This window comes from Peromyscus eremicus, chromosome 5 (assembly GCF_949786415.1).
Source record: "Peromyscus eremicus chromosome 5, PerEre_H2_v1, whole genome shotgun sequence".
Lineage (NCBI taxonomy): Eukaryota > Metazoa > Chordata > Mammalia > Rodentia > Cricetidae > Peromyscus > Peromyscus eremicus.
Window position 1 is genome coordinate 93,443,251 of NC_081420.1, and position 15,593 is coordinate 93,458,843.

The window sequence follows — 15,593 nt, forward strand, 5'->3', positions numbered from 1 at the left end:
CTCAAGCTGGCTCAAAGACTGAAAACCTGCAGTGGATCAAATTGACCTTGACAATCCTTACTGAAATGCCAGATGAGAGCCCTGTGTAGAGATGTGAAAGAAGGAGGGGCCTGAAGAAAACCAGAACAGCAAGGTCAAGGGTAAGCATGTGGGGAATGTGTGGAGTGGAAACATAAGGAAGGTGACCAGTATTAAGTCTCTACATTGCAAAGACAGGAAATGGTAAGCATGGTTTTAGGTGCTAAATCTGGGCTTCTGTAATCACCATCTTGGGAGAGTGAGAATATACAGAGAATAAGTGCACCAGTGAGGTATGACAAAAGGGTTGAGTTTCTATAGTGCAAACCCTCCATGATGCAATTTCAATGTTTGAAACTGCATGGAAGACATTTGTTTTCACTTGTGGTTCTTATTCCCAGGTCCTTAATTTGAATATTTTGGGGTAATCATTCCTCTACGATTGCTACTTCACATCACAGAACTGTTTGCTGAACCTACACAGTGACAATTCCCATCATCTGAAGCAGGGACAGAGTTATGACCTAACATGGAAGGAAGAGAGAGTAAATGCTGGGTCTCTGAGATCATCTCATTAAACCTTCATGAGGGATGTGCCAGATATATTAAGAGACTTGCCCAAGGGCCTACAGCTCATTAGGGTAGATCCAGAAATTTCTGCCTCTATGTATCAAACAGTAATGGAATCAAGACAAGTGTGGTGGCTCATGCCCATAATTCCAGAACTCAAGAGACAGAGGCAGGATGATTACTATGAGTTCAAAACTACCCTGAGCTACACAGTGAGACCCTGCCTAGAGAGACAGAGAGAGAGAGAGAGAGAGAGAGAGAGAGAGAGAGAGAGAGAGAGAGAGAGAGAGAGAGAGAGAGAGACCTGATAGCTAAATAAAGAGACATACAGATAACTGACAGATCAAAGAGAGTTAGATGACAGAGTTAGAGACAGACAGATAGGTAGACAGATGATTGATAGATAGATAGACAGACAGATAGATAGATAGACAGACAGACAGACAGACAGACAGACAGATAGATAGATAGATAGATGATATGATAGGTGAGAGATATAAATAGATGATAAACAAATAAATAGATGGAAACAGAGGATAGACAAATATAAGATATAAAAATGAGATAGACTAGTCTGCTCCCATGTATTCTAAGAAAAATATCAATTTAAAGATGAGAAGCAATTTCATTTTGGTGTTCCCTTCTGAGACCAGCTTCAACATTAATATCCTTGTACAGTATGCTAACTGCAGACCCACTGAAGTCATTGGAATTTTGCTATTCCAATTTGAAACACAGCATTCACTCAAACAAACAAAATCTGAGAAGCCTGACCATCCCTGAGCCACCCTTTGAACTCTTCTACGTCATCAGTAGGAATGGACAATGCAGCAACTACTAGGCCATCAAAATTTTAACTGCATATGTAGCCCAGGGATTGGGAGCTTGCAGCTAAGATTCAGCCCCATGGGTAAGCTCATGGACTTAACGACTGAAAACAGTTTACATACAGTAGACCTAGTTTCACATAAAATTGTGAGAACATCTGATGCAGGAGACAGAGTGACACTGGATCACCTGGAATAGCACGAGAATGCTAACAACCTCAGGGACCCCATATGGCTAACTTAACGCATAAGCACACACTGAAATCATATGTAACCATGAAAGGGAATGGACGTGCATGGTTTGGAGTTGCAGTGTTCCTCCAAAGGGCTCATGTATTGAAGGCTTGTCCCCTAATGCAGCAGTGTTCATATTTGTGCAGCTTTGGGGGACTTGACTGATGTAGTCAGAGATTCTGACTTCATGGATGGATAGGTGCATTGATTGATGCAGAATCTGACAGCACTGTTGGGAGGTGCTGGAAATTAGGAAGGGGAGCCTAGTTGAAGAAAACAGATCACTAGGGCATGAGGTGTCCTAGAGAGACACACTTAAGCCCCAATCAATCAATCAATCAATCAATCAATCCCTTCTCTCCTGGTCACAGCACTCCCTTCTTCCCGCTCTTTCTCCCTCTCTTCCTCTTCCTCTTTCTGGCACACTTTCTTCCTCACTATGCCCTTCTACCATGGTGGCTTTTCTCCTCATCTGTCTAAAGGCAAAGAAGTCAGTCAGCTCTAGGCTGAAACCCGAGCCAAAACAAACATTCTCTCCTCCTGAGCTGTTTTTGTCAGGAACTGTACCCCAGTGAGCAAAGCCCTCACCCAAGTCTATTTAGACAGCCCACAGAAAGATCTTGTAGTGTATTAAGTAAGACAATCAAAGCACAGAACAGCGTGTGCACGTGTTTGCTTATATGTGAAACCTTTTTCTGGAAGAGTGCACGAGAAATAGTTAAGGATGTTTACCTTTCAAGGACCAGGGAGGACTTTCACTTTTGATTTTTCCCTTCTCATTCTGCAGGAAAAGAAGACTCATCCAGATGTTATCACCTTTCTTCCTTGTGACTCTCGGATAGCCCTTGAATTCTATGGGTAGGCCCTTCTGTGTCATTTCCCTGCTGTTTGCACAGCTTATCTCCTAACTTCATGAAGGCAAAGAGGGACCCATAGGGAAGAAGGGTTTCAGCAGAAGGAGGAGGAGGGATTAGAGAGGGTAATGGACAATGAAAATGACTAACGTGCATAACACACATGTATGAAACTGTGAAAAGTGAAATACATAAGTAAATAACTGCAGTAGAAAAACAATGTCGTATGAAGCACACACACATCCCAACTGCATTCATGGGCATTGGCTATGTTTTATTTCTCTTAATAAAAGATTTAAATAAGTAAACATTCTCAAATCTCTGAGTAATAAGGCCGACGACACCGACAGTGTACTATAAACAAACGCATGGGTAATAACTGTCTCACTCGTCCTTTCCTTCATAAAGTAAACAATGTGAAGATGACTTTAAAAACAAAGATGGCATTCCAAAAGCAATAAACTTTATGCGCTGCGCTGAAACCTCTGTGCACTCAGCCTGGTGTACACATTGGACAATTAACACAAAGCAGTCAGGCACTTACCCATTCTTCCAGAATGCGGGACACTGCCTCATTGGCTCTGCTCATGTTTCTACAGGCCAAGATCACGTGCGCACCATGGAGGGCAAAGGACTTGGCGGTTTCGAACCCTGTGGTTAAAAGTAAAAGTCCACATTAGAAACAATGCTAATGCCAACAAGTGAGGCTTGAAGGGCCGTCAGTGGATGAACTGACAGAACGGAGTGGTTTTTAACCAGAGACGGTTCTGTGCTCCAGGGGACAGGGCCAGAGGACAGGTCAGGAGATATGTTGGGTGGGTGAAACTGTGCAGTGGAGTGGGAGTGGCTTTAGTGACATAACAGATCAAATGTCTTACTCTAGACCAGTGGTTCTAAATCCTCCTAATGCTGTGACCCTTTAATCCAGTTCTTCATGATGAGGTGACCCCCAACCGTAAAACTGTTTTCATTGCTACTTCATAACTGTAATTTTGCTACTGTTGTAAATCATACTGTAAATATCTGTTGTAACTCGAATCTTAAATCAGTCTTTTAATAAAAATACCCGGAGTCAGATATTAATCAGAGAAGCAGAGCAAGCCACAGCCACCACCTCTTACCTCACCAACTCCTCAGCCTGAAAGAGCCTCAGCCAATAGGCCTCTAGCTGAAATGGACACTTCTGCCAAAAAGCCTTAGTTCCTGTCTCCTCACGCCTTATAGACCTTTCTCTGCCCACCATATCACTTCCTTCTCAGTGCTGGGATTAAAGGCATGTGACTTCCCAAGCAAAGGCATGAGATCTCAAGTGCTGGGATTAAAGATGTGTGATTCCCAAGGAATTAGAGGTGTGTGCCACCACTGCCTGGTTCTATTTCTCCCCTAGACTGAGTCAATCTCACGTAGTCCAGGGTGGCTTTGAACTCACAGAGATCCAGACAGATCTCTGCCTCCCCAGTGCTAGGATTAAAGGTGTGTGCCACCACTGCCTGGCCTCTATGTTTAATCTAGTGGCTTGTTCTGTCCTCTGATCTTCAGGTAAAGTTTATTAGGGTACACAATATATCACCACAATCTGTGTTTTCTGATGGTCTTTGGTGACCCCTGTGAAAGGGTCATTTGATCTGCCTCCCAGGGGTCGTGACCCATAGGTTAAGAACCACCCACAGCAGAGCCCTGTTGACAGAGCAGGTCAAAAGCAAGAAGTGAGAAAGCTGACCCAACAAATACAACAATTTCAAAGGTGAAGACCCAGTCCAAGAAGAGCTCAGGCCACAGCCAATAGCTTCACTACCAACCATAACTGACTAGACCTTTGCTTAACGAGAAGCCCCCATGCTCTGCTCTGTAAGGAGTCAGTGTTTCCAGAACTTACAAATCCAGCAATAGTAGATGTCTGTGTGTCCTAAGCCTTCCCTCTTATCTTCCTGGTGAGAACAACTAGAAAATCTGCAGAGTGTATCAAATATATACATACATACATACATACATACATACAGATAGATAGATAGATAGAGAGGTAGATAGAGAGGTAGATAGAGAGATAGATACACATATACATATATGTGTATATATACATATGTGAAGGCATGTGCATACATGGGCATGCATATGTGTGCACACATACATATACACAGATATGCAAGCACACATTCTTCTCTGAAATTATCAGAGAAGTTTGGTACAACTGAGAATTCTAGAGGCCAAGGTTTAGGAAAGTGGGGCAGCACATAGCAGGAATATGGGGTGCCACTCAAGTCCTATTCCAGTTCTATAACAGTAGATGAGAGGCAGCACACAGGCCAAGCTTGTCGTATCCTTACAGGCAGAGAAAGATAGAAATGTAAACCCAGGGTCCACGAAGAAGGGTGGTAGTACATACACACCAGAGCTACTGCCTTCTAGGAAAACCAGAGACAGGCCAGCCTCTCAGGAAGCTCAGCCTCAGACACTTCAGTTTCTGACTGGATTGAAGTGGCCTGTCCCTATCTAATGGAAAAGCAAAGGATAACGCTATGCTCTAGAGAGGAAGAAGGCGCCATCCAGAGCCTCAATTATCCCTCCAATTATTTCCCATTCTCGTGTAAAATCTCTGGAACGAGAACCTAAAATAGTAAGACACACAAGAGGACAAGATGTTACCAAAGGCCAAAAAAGACCAAACTAGAAGCAAATGCACAAGAGATCACTGGGGATGGCATCAGAAATAGTAGCTGGATGCACTATGGCTAGGCTTTCCAGGAAAGGGGAGCTAGAGAGGGCAGCTGAGATCACCGGCTGCTCTCCCAAAGGACTAAGTTCAGTTCCCAGCACCCACATCAGGAGGCTCAGACATTTGTAACTCGAGGCCCAGGGGATCTGATGTACTCTTCTGTCCTCTATGTGCAACTGTACTCAAGTGCACAAATCCACACTCGTATACACATAAACATAATGTAAAAGTACATTAATGGGGTCTGGAAAGATGGCCCAGGGGTTAAAAGCACTGGCTGCCCTTGCAGGGACCCAGGTTCAGTGTCTAGCGCCCACATGGCAGCTCACAACCATCTTTAACTCCAGTTTCAGGGGACCTGATGCTCTCTGCTGGTCTCCATGGGCACTAGGCACACATGTGGTACACATACATACATTCAGGCAAGATACTCATATACATAAAATAAAAATAAATACATCTTTAAAATATAAATAAACAAAATCTCTGTAAACTGTAATAGTAGTTTCATCTCCAAACCCATCCAGTCACATACATATGCATGTTCAGATTTTGTGTAGTATTTTTCTAAATTTTTAAATATTAAAAAAATTATTAAAAGGACTGTGGGTCCCACAAACCCAAAAAAGATTTGATGAAATGTTCAACTACTCTAGGTTGATACATTATTAAGTTTTAAAAGGAAAACTTCTATGAAAACAATGTCATGAGGGTAAACTAGAAAATTAAAAGAATACATATTTAAGGAAATTGAATCCACATGTCAAAATCATCTAAAAAAAATACCAAGGGGATGGAGAAATGCATAGAGAGGGGAAGAGTCAACCTAGTTCTAGAATTGAATGCCCAGACATTGCTCTAAACAGCAAAATGATACATATTTTATAGACATGTTTTGTTAATATGTATGTGCATGTACATGTGTGCATATGTGTGGTATACACAGAGGGCATCAGATCCCATGAATCTGGAGTTACCTGTGGTTTGGAGCCACCCAATATGGGTTCTGGAAACTGAACCACAGTCCTCTGAAAGAGCGAAAAGCCCTCTTAACCACTGAAACCATCTCTCCAGTCCCAATATCAGATTTTTTTTAAGTTACAGTGAATTCAAATTAATAGTTTCCTTTTTGAAAATATTGTTTACATGTCTTATTCTAACTATTATTTCATGGATATGTGTATGTGTGCATGCATGTATGTGGACATCAGAGAATGTTTCATCTTGTTGGGGGCTTTTACTCTTTTGGGGGGCCCGCCACCCAGTTCCCAAATAAATCACAAATGGAGGCTTATTCTTAATTATAAACACCCAGCCTTAGCTTGGCTTGTTTCTTGCTGGCTTTTCTTAACTTAAAATTAACCAGTCTGTCTTTTGCCTCTGGCCTTTTCCAATTCTCTTACTTCTGTAAATCTTACCCTTACACCATGGCTTGCTATGTAGCTGGGTGGCTTGCCCCTGATGTCAACCTCCTTCTCTGGCTACTTCCTTTTTCTCTCCTCCCAGATTTCTCCTTCTATATATTATCTCTGCCTGCCAGCCCCGTCCATCCTTTCTCCTGCCTTGCTATTGGCTGTTCAGTTCTTTATTAGACCATCAGGTGTTTTAGACAGACACAGTAACACAGCTTCACAGAGTTAAACAAATGCAACAGAAACAAAGTAACACACCTTAAAATAATATTCCCCAACAGTTTCACTCTATGTATTATTGTTGCATAGATGTTGCGGGGCAGGGGAAGCATGCATGTATGTGGACATCAGAGAATAGATTTCAGAAGTCAGTTCTCTACTTCCACTGTGGGCTCCAGGGATCAAACTTCAGTTCTGAAGCTGAACTCAGGTTTTTACAACAAGCACTTCTACCCACTGAGCCATCCCACTAGCCTCCAAAATGCCACATCTTAGAAGCTATGGTAGATGAATACTGCAACCCACATGAAGCCAGTAAAAAGGTGCCAATAACACCTTCATCTGTCACCCTAGGATCTGATGTGCCCACAAGATCTTGGAGAAAATGGCAAAACCTCTATCCCTCCTAGATTTTCATGCCAATGCAATGACCAGAAATATTTTGATCATATTTCAATTAAATGATATTAAAATATAAATTGGGGAAGACGGCAAGTACAGTTCCCAGACATTCCTTGGGAAGCATTTTGTTTTGTTTGAGACAAGATCTTGTCATGTATCCTAGGATGGCTTGAAACTCACTATGTAGCCCAGGCTGGCCTCAAACTCCAATTCTCCTGGTTCCACCTCCTGAGTGTTGGGATTACAGGTGTGTGCCACACTAAAACAACTGTATTATTTATGGATGGAAAGGAGATCGGCATGATGCAAAGCCAGGCAGTAAACAACTGTCTCCATGCCTAGTCATCTCTGCTTCTCAGAAGGATTCACTAAGGAAGGGATGGTTTATACAGACTGCTAATGGGCCACAATGCTGTGCAGTTTTGAAATAATCCACCTTGTTTTGAATCGCAACCCTGATGAACCTGTAACTGGCTTTTTAATAAAGACTAAATATTAAAATCCTATAGGAATACTACTCACTACAGTTTAGAATTACACTACTTAAAAATCTACAGGGAGAAAACATAGCCTTTTCCATCACCTTTTATTTTCCCAAACAAACCTACTGAGTCAGGCTATCTCACTTGACAAAATGACCTGCTGCATAGGACCCTGCATTACTGAAAGCTGGGCATCTAGCTTGATGGCAGCAACAGGCTGCTGAGGCAAGCGTGTACCTTCCCTCCCTCAGATACGTCCTGACTGGAACTCTGGCTAAGCCATCTGTCTCTGTGTCTCGTAAAGTTATTCTCTGGACCTTACATCTTCCTTTATCTAAACAGAGCTGTACACACCGCTAGTCAGCTTGTCAAAGCTACAGCCGACAAGTCCATTTTCTAACCCTTTACAACCGCCTTTGGAGCAAAAGCAAAGCGGGAGATATTTCAAAAGATGATGGTTTAACAGCAAGGACAATAACACGTTTATAGCAAACCACATCTCCAGAGTATGGAGTTTTATAAATTAAAAAAAAAAAGTTTAATAACATTACCTACTGCTAAGTCCTGGGCAAAGCCCATGAGGGCAGCATCCCTCACGCTCGTAACACTGCGGCTGATGGCCAGCTTAATTAGCTAAATGTAGTAGTGCTAAGCCAATCCTGCATGGTGCCAAAGTTGGTGCAAAATAATGAAGGCAATGGTTTACTAAATTTAATAACCTGATTCATCTTATAAAAAATTAACTTCATGACAATGTTTAAATTGCAGCAGCTTAACCACGAGGAGATAGCCAGTGGGTGCAAGAGAATATTTAACGCTAATAATATGAAGAGAATAAATAACAGAAGGCATTTTTAAACAATGGGCAGCAAGGTTTCCCAGCATCTGCAATAGGAGATCCAGTCACAAGAACTAAGTGTCCATGAGGGTTTAATACCTCACGGTTCCAGGTTTTAAGTTTTAAATACAAATACCCAAGATGGAAAATGTACCCCAAAAAATTAAATGCCCCCTTACCTTACACTAGTTTTTATTTTCTGGGATAGAAGTTATAGAACGGCTTATAGAACAAATCAAGTGCACAAACAGTTCTATTTGCCTCGAGGTCTTCGTCCACCCTTTCCATCCTCCCATTGCCCCTCCCCCCAGTATTTCCCCCTTTCTCTCTCACTGCCTCCCATGTTACTCCATCTTTTCTTCTTAATTGAATTAGCTGCAGGGTTGAGCATTTCTGGAAGGAGCCTAGATGAGAGTTCTGGGGCCCCAGTGGCATTGATGACAGCCAATTGACTGAGGAGCCACCACCAAACAGGTGAAGAGTAGCATCTCAGGTCAGCCACAGTGAACTGCCATCCATGCTGTTGGCATTTCCCACCAGGTCACTACAGGAACCATATGCCCAGACGGATGGTTCATCCAGATCTTTTGTTGTTGCTATAAGCTAAGTTCTTGTGACATAGCCACATGGTTTCTAACTCATGATCCTCCTATGTCAGCCTCCTGAGAGCTAGGAATACAGGCACAGACACTATAAATAACCCTCTGTGATAGCTAATATTGATTGTCAAGTTGACAGGGTCTAAAATCACCGAGGAAACAAACCTCTGACATATCTATGAGAGAGTTTCTAGATTGAGTAACTGATGTGTGTCAACCAGACCCACAATGGGTGGTATTACTCCATGGGCCAGAACCCCAGAAAGGAAGAACAAGGAGAAGTAAGCTGTGTGTGAGCATCGATCTCCCTCTGCTCCTTGACTCTGTATACAATGTGACCAGCCACTCATACTCTTGCTACAAGACAAACTAAGCTCTTTATCCCCTAAGTTGCTTCCTGTCAGGTATTTGATCAGAACAACAAGAAAACTTAAGTTCCCTCACCTCAAAATCTTAAAGAATATTTCCTGTTGACCTGCTTGAGATTTTATCTAAGCCATGCCAAGTCCTACCCTGCCAAGCAAGAGATCAGCACCCCGTCTATGGATAGGGAAACCCAGGGGTACTCAGCTTTGCTAAGGCAGGCACACTCAGACTGATAAATCAGGGCCCTGACATGCATCTATATGCATGGGAATGTGTCATGGTGTGGCAGCAGGAACCCTGGGTCAAGAACTGCATCAGAACTGAAGGAGCTAGGGAAGAAACAGAAACACAAAAAGGCACCAGGAATGACAAAAGACAGGGATTGCTGAGGGGCCTCACAGGAACAATGTTGAGAAAAGAATGGAGACCGAATCGCACAAACCAATGGACAGGAGGATGTAGAGGAAATCTCTGGACAGAGTGCAACACTGTGAGTTATTATTACTGCTGCTGTTTTATCCAATTAAAGCCCCTCTGGTGGCCATGAAGATGATGGAGAAGGTACAGACAGGGAAGCACTGTGATCAGCCCATGGGGACAAAGACCCCTCTTATGCTGAGTGGCTAAATTCGTAAATTAGAAAAACACTTGGAAAACAAGTACGCAGCATGGCAACTGTGTAAATCTAGGCTTGAGTGAGCATCTGGGAGGTACTAGAGTTTCTCCAGCAGTGTGGGTGAGCCTAGCTACGTGTTTGCATGAACAGAAAACACACAGGGAGGGAAGGGCCTATGCTCAGGGCAGGTGGCCGTACAGAGAAACACAGAGCTGCCTACAGATTCCAAAGGCACAAAAGACTCCACGGTAGGAAGCCATACTCAACAAGCCCTGACAAGGTGCCATGGACATGGGCTCAAAGAACAAGGCAGTTTCTTCCACAGTGCCAAGAATATTCTTTCTGGTTGGAGATTTTTAATTTCTCTTATATTGTGGATGTACTTGGGCAGTGTCCCCATTTACTGTAAATTATGGTTTTAATTATCATTTTTATTAAGATGCCCAAAGGAGTTGGGACTTACGACACCAGTAATTTCTAATGGGCTGTTATTATTAATTTATAATTGTGAAACACTGGAGACAAACATTACTTGCAACTGTATGCCATTAAAGAAAACAGAAATGGTGGCCACCACCCAATGTATGCCCACACAGATCAAGAATGGACCACGCATGCAGTCTTTAGGAACCAAGCAACAAGTCAGAGAATATGCCCCCAAAAGGCCCTCATCATGTGTAGAACAGGAAGATAGGCCTATATCTTTCAAGTGAAGTTAGATTTGGGGATAACTCAGAGCTGGAGTTATTGTTTGGTTTGGATGTGGGTGGGTGGCTAAGTACACACATAATATAGCATGCACAATTCAGAGGATAGCCACAGGTCTGTTCAGAGGCAGAGTCTCTACTGATCACCACTGTGTACACCAGACTAGCTGCTAGCTGGCCCAGGAGCTTCTGGGGCGGGAGTAGGGGTGTTCCCCTGTTTCTGCCTCCCATCTTACCATAGAAGTACTGGGATTACAGATGTTCAGGACCTCCAGCTTTATATGGGTTCTAAGAATCCAAATTCAGGGCATTGTCCTTTCTTGTCAAGTACTTTAATCCACTAAGCTATCTCTCCAGCCCATGTAGTTTTTGTGTGAATAAACCACTAGCTTGGGCTAGGGGTGTTGCTCTGCAGTAGACTGCTTGCCTAGTATGTGCAAGGCCCTGGGTTAACAAAAACAACAACAACAACAAAAAGTCAAACTGGTGGTTTTGAGGATCTGAGTTTCTCTTACATCCTCCTAAATCTATAAGGACCACACTTTCCAAACAGATCTGACTACTGTAAATGAAATTATAATGACATGACATTGACTGAGACACTGAAACCCACTTTTTCTGAGGCTGCAAAGGGAATTCTGGGATACACAGTCATCCTAGTAATGAAGTCAATGCCGAGAGGCAGGGACAACCCACTTTGTTGATTCTGTGACTCCTAACACCCTGCATAACTCCTTGCATGGTCACACTTAACATCCACACCATTTTAATTACATACCTCTGAGTTCCAGTCACACATCACTCTCACCAAACAGAACACACAGCCATCAACTCTTAAGAAATTACAAAACATGCAACCTCTCCAGAGAAAATAAGTCCAAACCATTCCTGCTTTGGAAATGACGCCTCAAATACAGTCAAATGAGAGGTGCCTTACAACGTGCAATGCTTTCTCAACACCCCTCACAACATAATTCACCAAAAGGATACCGGTTTAAGAGATGAGAACATGGGGGTAGGAAATGGGTTGGTTCACTGGGAATCTTTTTTCAACATCCCCAAGCTGTATCTCAATGATTTGGGCAATATTGCACTGGAATGTTTTGCAGTGTTAGATAATAAATTGCAAGTGACTGTGTGAGATCTCTCAAGAGGCAAAACTGACCTCAGGCTGGCTACGAGTGCTGCCACTGCACTGGGTGAATAAGTTCTCATCTGACCTGCTAGTGACAACCCTAGTTAGAAACTACGGTGAGAAAGGTACCCAGAGATCACAATTAGCACAGTCCTAGACAGGTCCAATGAAGACGCAATCTGTAATTGCAAATATGTTGAACAGCACCTGAGTTGTCAGGGTGTGGAGGAACCAGACAACCCCGGGTATTAAATGGAGAGGGGATATAAACTGGCTAGACACCTCTGAGGGCAACCGGACATATCAAGTGATAAATGGGCATGCTCTGTGTCCCCGCTATTCCACAACTGGAGACTTAGCCTAGCAAACAGACTTGCACACATGCATAATACTAGGGGGAGAATATTTGATGCCACATTGTTTGTAAGAGGCAGAAAAACCATAATCCACCTAACTGTCTATCAGTTAGGCTGAATCAACCAACTAGCATGCAGAGATTAAACTGTATGTGCTGCACTCAGAAAGAATGGAGTGGGGCTGTAGAGATGGCTCAGTGGGTAAGAGCATTTGCTGTGCAGGCATGAGGACCTGAGTTCAGGTTCCAACAAAAAGCTGGGTGAACATGACTCTAGCCTCTAACTCCAGTGCTGTCAAAGATAGAGATGGGGATGGTCTCTAGGGCTTACTGGCAAACAGCTTAGCTCCAGCTTCAGGTTTAAAAAGAGAACCCTGCCTCAGAGGGATATGGTAGAGAATGATGGCGATACACCTAATGCCCTCCATGTGTTTCTGTGCATGCACACAGGCAAGCACACCCACATAAAATACACATGACTATATACCACACACAAACAGAGCATGCAGGAATACTGCCTGTTGGCTCATTCTGGGGCTTCCTCAGCTTCCTTTCTTACACAGCCCAGAGCCACCTGCCTAGAGATGGTACTCACATTGGGTTGAGCCTTCTCACATCAATCGTTAATCAAAACAATTTCTCACAGACATGGCCATGGGCTAGTCTGATCAAGGCAATTCTTTAGCTGAGCTTCTCTCTTCCCAGGAGACCCTAGATTGTGCTGAGTTGACATTTTAAAACTAAGCAGGAAGCTGGGCAGTGGTGGCATATGCCTTTAATCCCAGCCCTCGGGAGGCAGAGGCAGATGGATCTCTGTGAGTTTGAGACCAGCCTGGTCTACATACAGAGTGAGTTCTAGGATAGGCTCCAAAGCTACACAAAGAAACCCTGTTTAAAACAAAACAAAACAAAACGGGGCTGGAGAGATGGCTCAGAGGTTAAGAGCACTGACTGCTCTTCCAGAGGTCCTGAGTTCAATTCCCAGCAACCACATGGTGGCTCACAACCATCCGCAATGAGATCTGGTGCTCTCTTCTGGCCTGCAGACATACATGCAAGCACAACACTGTATAAATAATAAATAAATAAATCTTTAAAAAAACAAACAAACAAACAGTCCTTAGTTAAGCAGGACAGCAAGGGTAGCCCAGTAGTAGTAGAGCATTTGCCTGGCATGCATAAACTTCTACCTTCAATCCTCAATATTCCGGTGGGAGGTGGGCAGGGATGAAGTTGGGATAGGCTAGGAATATAGCTCAGTAGTAGAACACTTGTCTAAAATACACAAAGTTTTGAGTTCAACACTCAGCATCACACACAAAAAGTTAAAGCATAGAGTGGCTTGCAAAATACAACACAAATGAAGAAGGTATGTGGGTAAACAGCTCTGACACTGATTACTCCGAGAGAGAGAGCAATTGTTCGGGAGCAAGGGAGATTTACTGTACATGCTACAATGCATGCCGTTTCAATTTTTAACACATGCATGTACTCCTGTTATAGTAAGAAACTAAAAATAACCAACTGAATGACATCTAATTGATAATTTATGGGTCTTTATGAATTTTAATACAGAGCAATCAGGGCAGATAAGAACGGGAGGAACCAATTCAAACTCCAAGTATGTTTTAAGCAGTCTGACTTGGAGAGAAGACTGGAAACATCCCTGTAAGAAGGAGGAGCCGGGACGATTACTAGCTGCTGGGCACCATGCCAAGTGCTTTATACAATACAGGGATTCTAAGACACTCTTCAAGGAAATCCTAGAAGTGCTGTCATCCTTTCATACAAGAGGAAAGCAATGAACACAGAGGTAATGGGACTTACACAGTCCAGGGGTCCTGACAGACAGTGTGCCCAAGTTCAGAGGAGACACATACCACCATCTGGACCCTGACCTACCAAGAGCGTCTTGTCACTAGCAGTAAGTGGCATTGTGATATACAAAGGAAGATTTGTGTAGCTGTGAAGGCTGATCTTGACTGTCAACTTGACACACTCAGGAACTGGGAACCTCATTTGAAGAACTGACTCCATCAGACTGGCCTGTGAGCATGTCTTCACTGATAATTGATTAGACCTGAGAGAGGACCCAGTCCACCATAGACAGTACCATGCCTAGGCAGGTTAGCCTGAGCTGTATAAGAAAAGTAGTTTTCAGTAAGCCAAAGGAAGCAAGCTAATAACTAGTGTGCCTCTTTGGTCTCTGCTTTGGTTCCTCCCTCCAGCTTCCTTCCTTGAGTTCCTGCCTTAGCTTCCTTTAATGATGGATGGTAACCTGTAAACCAAGTTAACCTTTTCCTCCTTAAGTTGCTTCTGAGCATGGTGTTTATCATACCAATGGAAGGCAAACCAGGACAGTGGTCTCTATTCAAAACCTTGGAAATTCCCTGAGAGATTGAGGCTAGAGGGGTCTCTCTCGGTGGTGCTTAGATCCAATGACACTTGTTGACGATGTCTGGGTTTATACTGATGAAGTGAGTCTTGGAAGTTGGGGGCTACTTGCCAGAGAATGTGACTAGAAGGTTGGAATCTTCAGAATCACCAACTTCCCAAGCTCTTATACCTCACATCTCCAGGAAAGAGGAGAGGCTGGAGACTGACACCAAAACCGGCCAATAATACACCCAACCATGCCTGCATATTGAAGCCTCCATAAAAAGCACAGGTAGCTTCTGAGTCTGTAAATACACAGAGACAGAGGGAGAAGCATATCTAGGACACAGGAGTTCTGTGCCCACTCATCATAATCCACCTAAGGACATCTTCCCTTGGCAGCTCATCCACACACGTTTAATATCCTTCCTAACAAAGTGGTAGATGTAAAAAGATGTTCCACTGAGCTCTGTAAGCCACTATATCAAACCCTCAAACTCAAGGAGAGGTTGTGTGTGAGGATCCTTCATTTGTAGCCAGTTGGTCACAAGTTCAGGTAACAATACAAGACTTGGGGTTGGGCATCTGGAGCAAGGGCAGTTTATGGTACCAGTCCTTCACCTGTGGGGCCTGTGCTAATTCTGGGTCATTCGTACATGAACTGTAACATACCCAGCTGGTGTCTGAAGAGTAGGAGATTTACTGCATGTATAGAATGAAACCAGATGTTTGGTCAGAGGCATACTGCAAATGTAGAAGACAGAATTCCCCTTCCTTTAGGGTCTCTATGAGTCAGGTTATTTGTCATCGCTAGAGAAAGCACCTGAGAAAGTGACCCAAGGAAGGATTTATGTCAGCTCACAGTTTGAG

General features: G+C 43.3%; 1 protein-coding gene across 1 annotated transcript in view; it reads right to left on the minus strand.

Annotated features, from left to right (window-relative positions):
* The window catches only part of Wwox (WW domain containing oxidoreductase), a 296,272-nt gene that overhangs the window by 235,651 nt on the left and 45,028 nt on the right, over nucleotides 1-15,593 (minus strand). Inside the window, exon 5 of the mRNA XM_059263056.1 lies at nucleotides 3,048-3,154. Coding sequence (XP_059119039.1) covers nucleotides 3,048-3,154 — 107 coding nt within the window. The remainder of the gene's footprint in view (nucleotides 1-3,047; nucleotides 3,155-15,593) is intronic.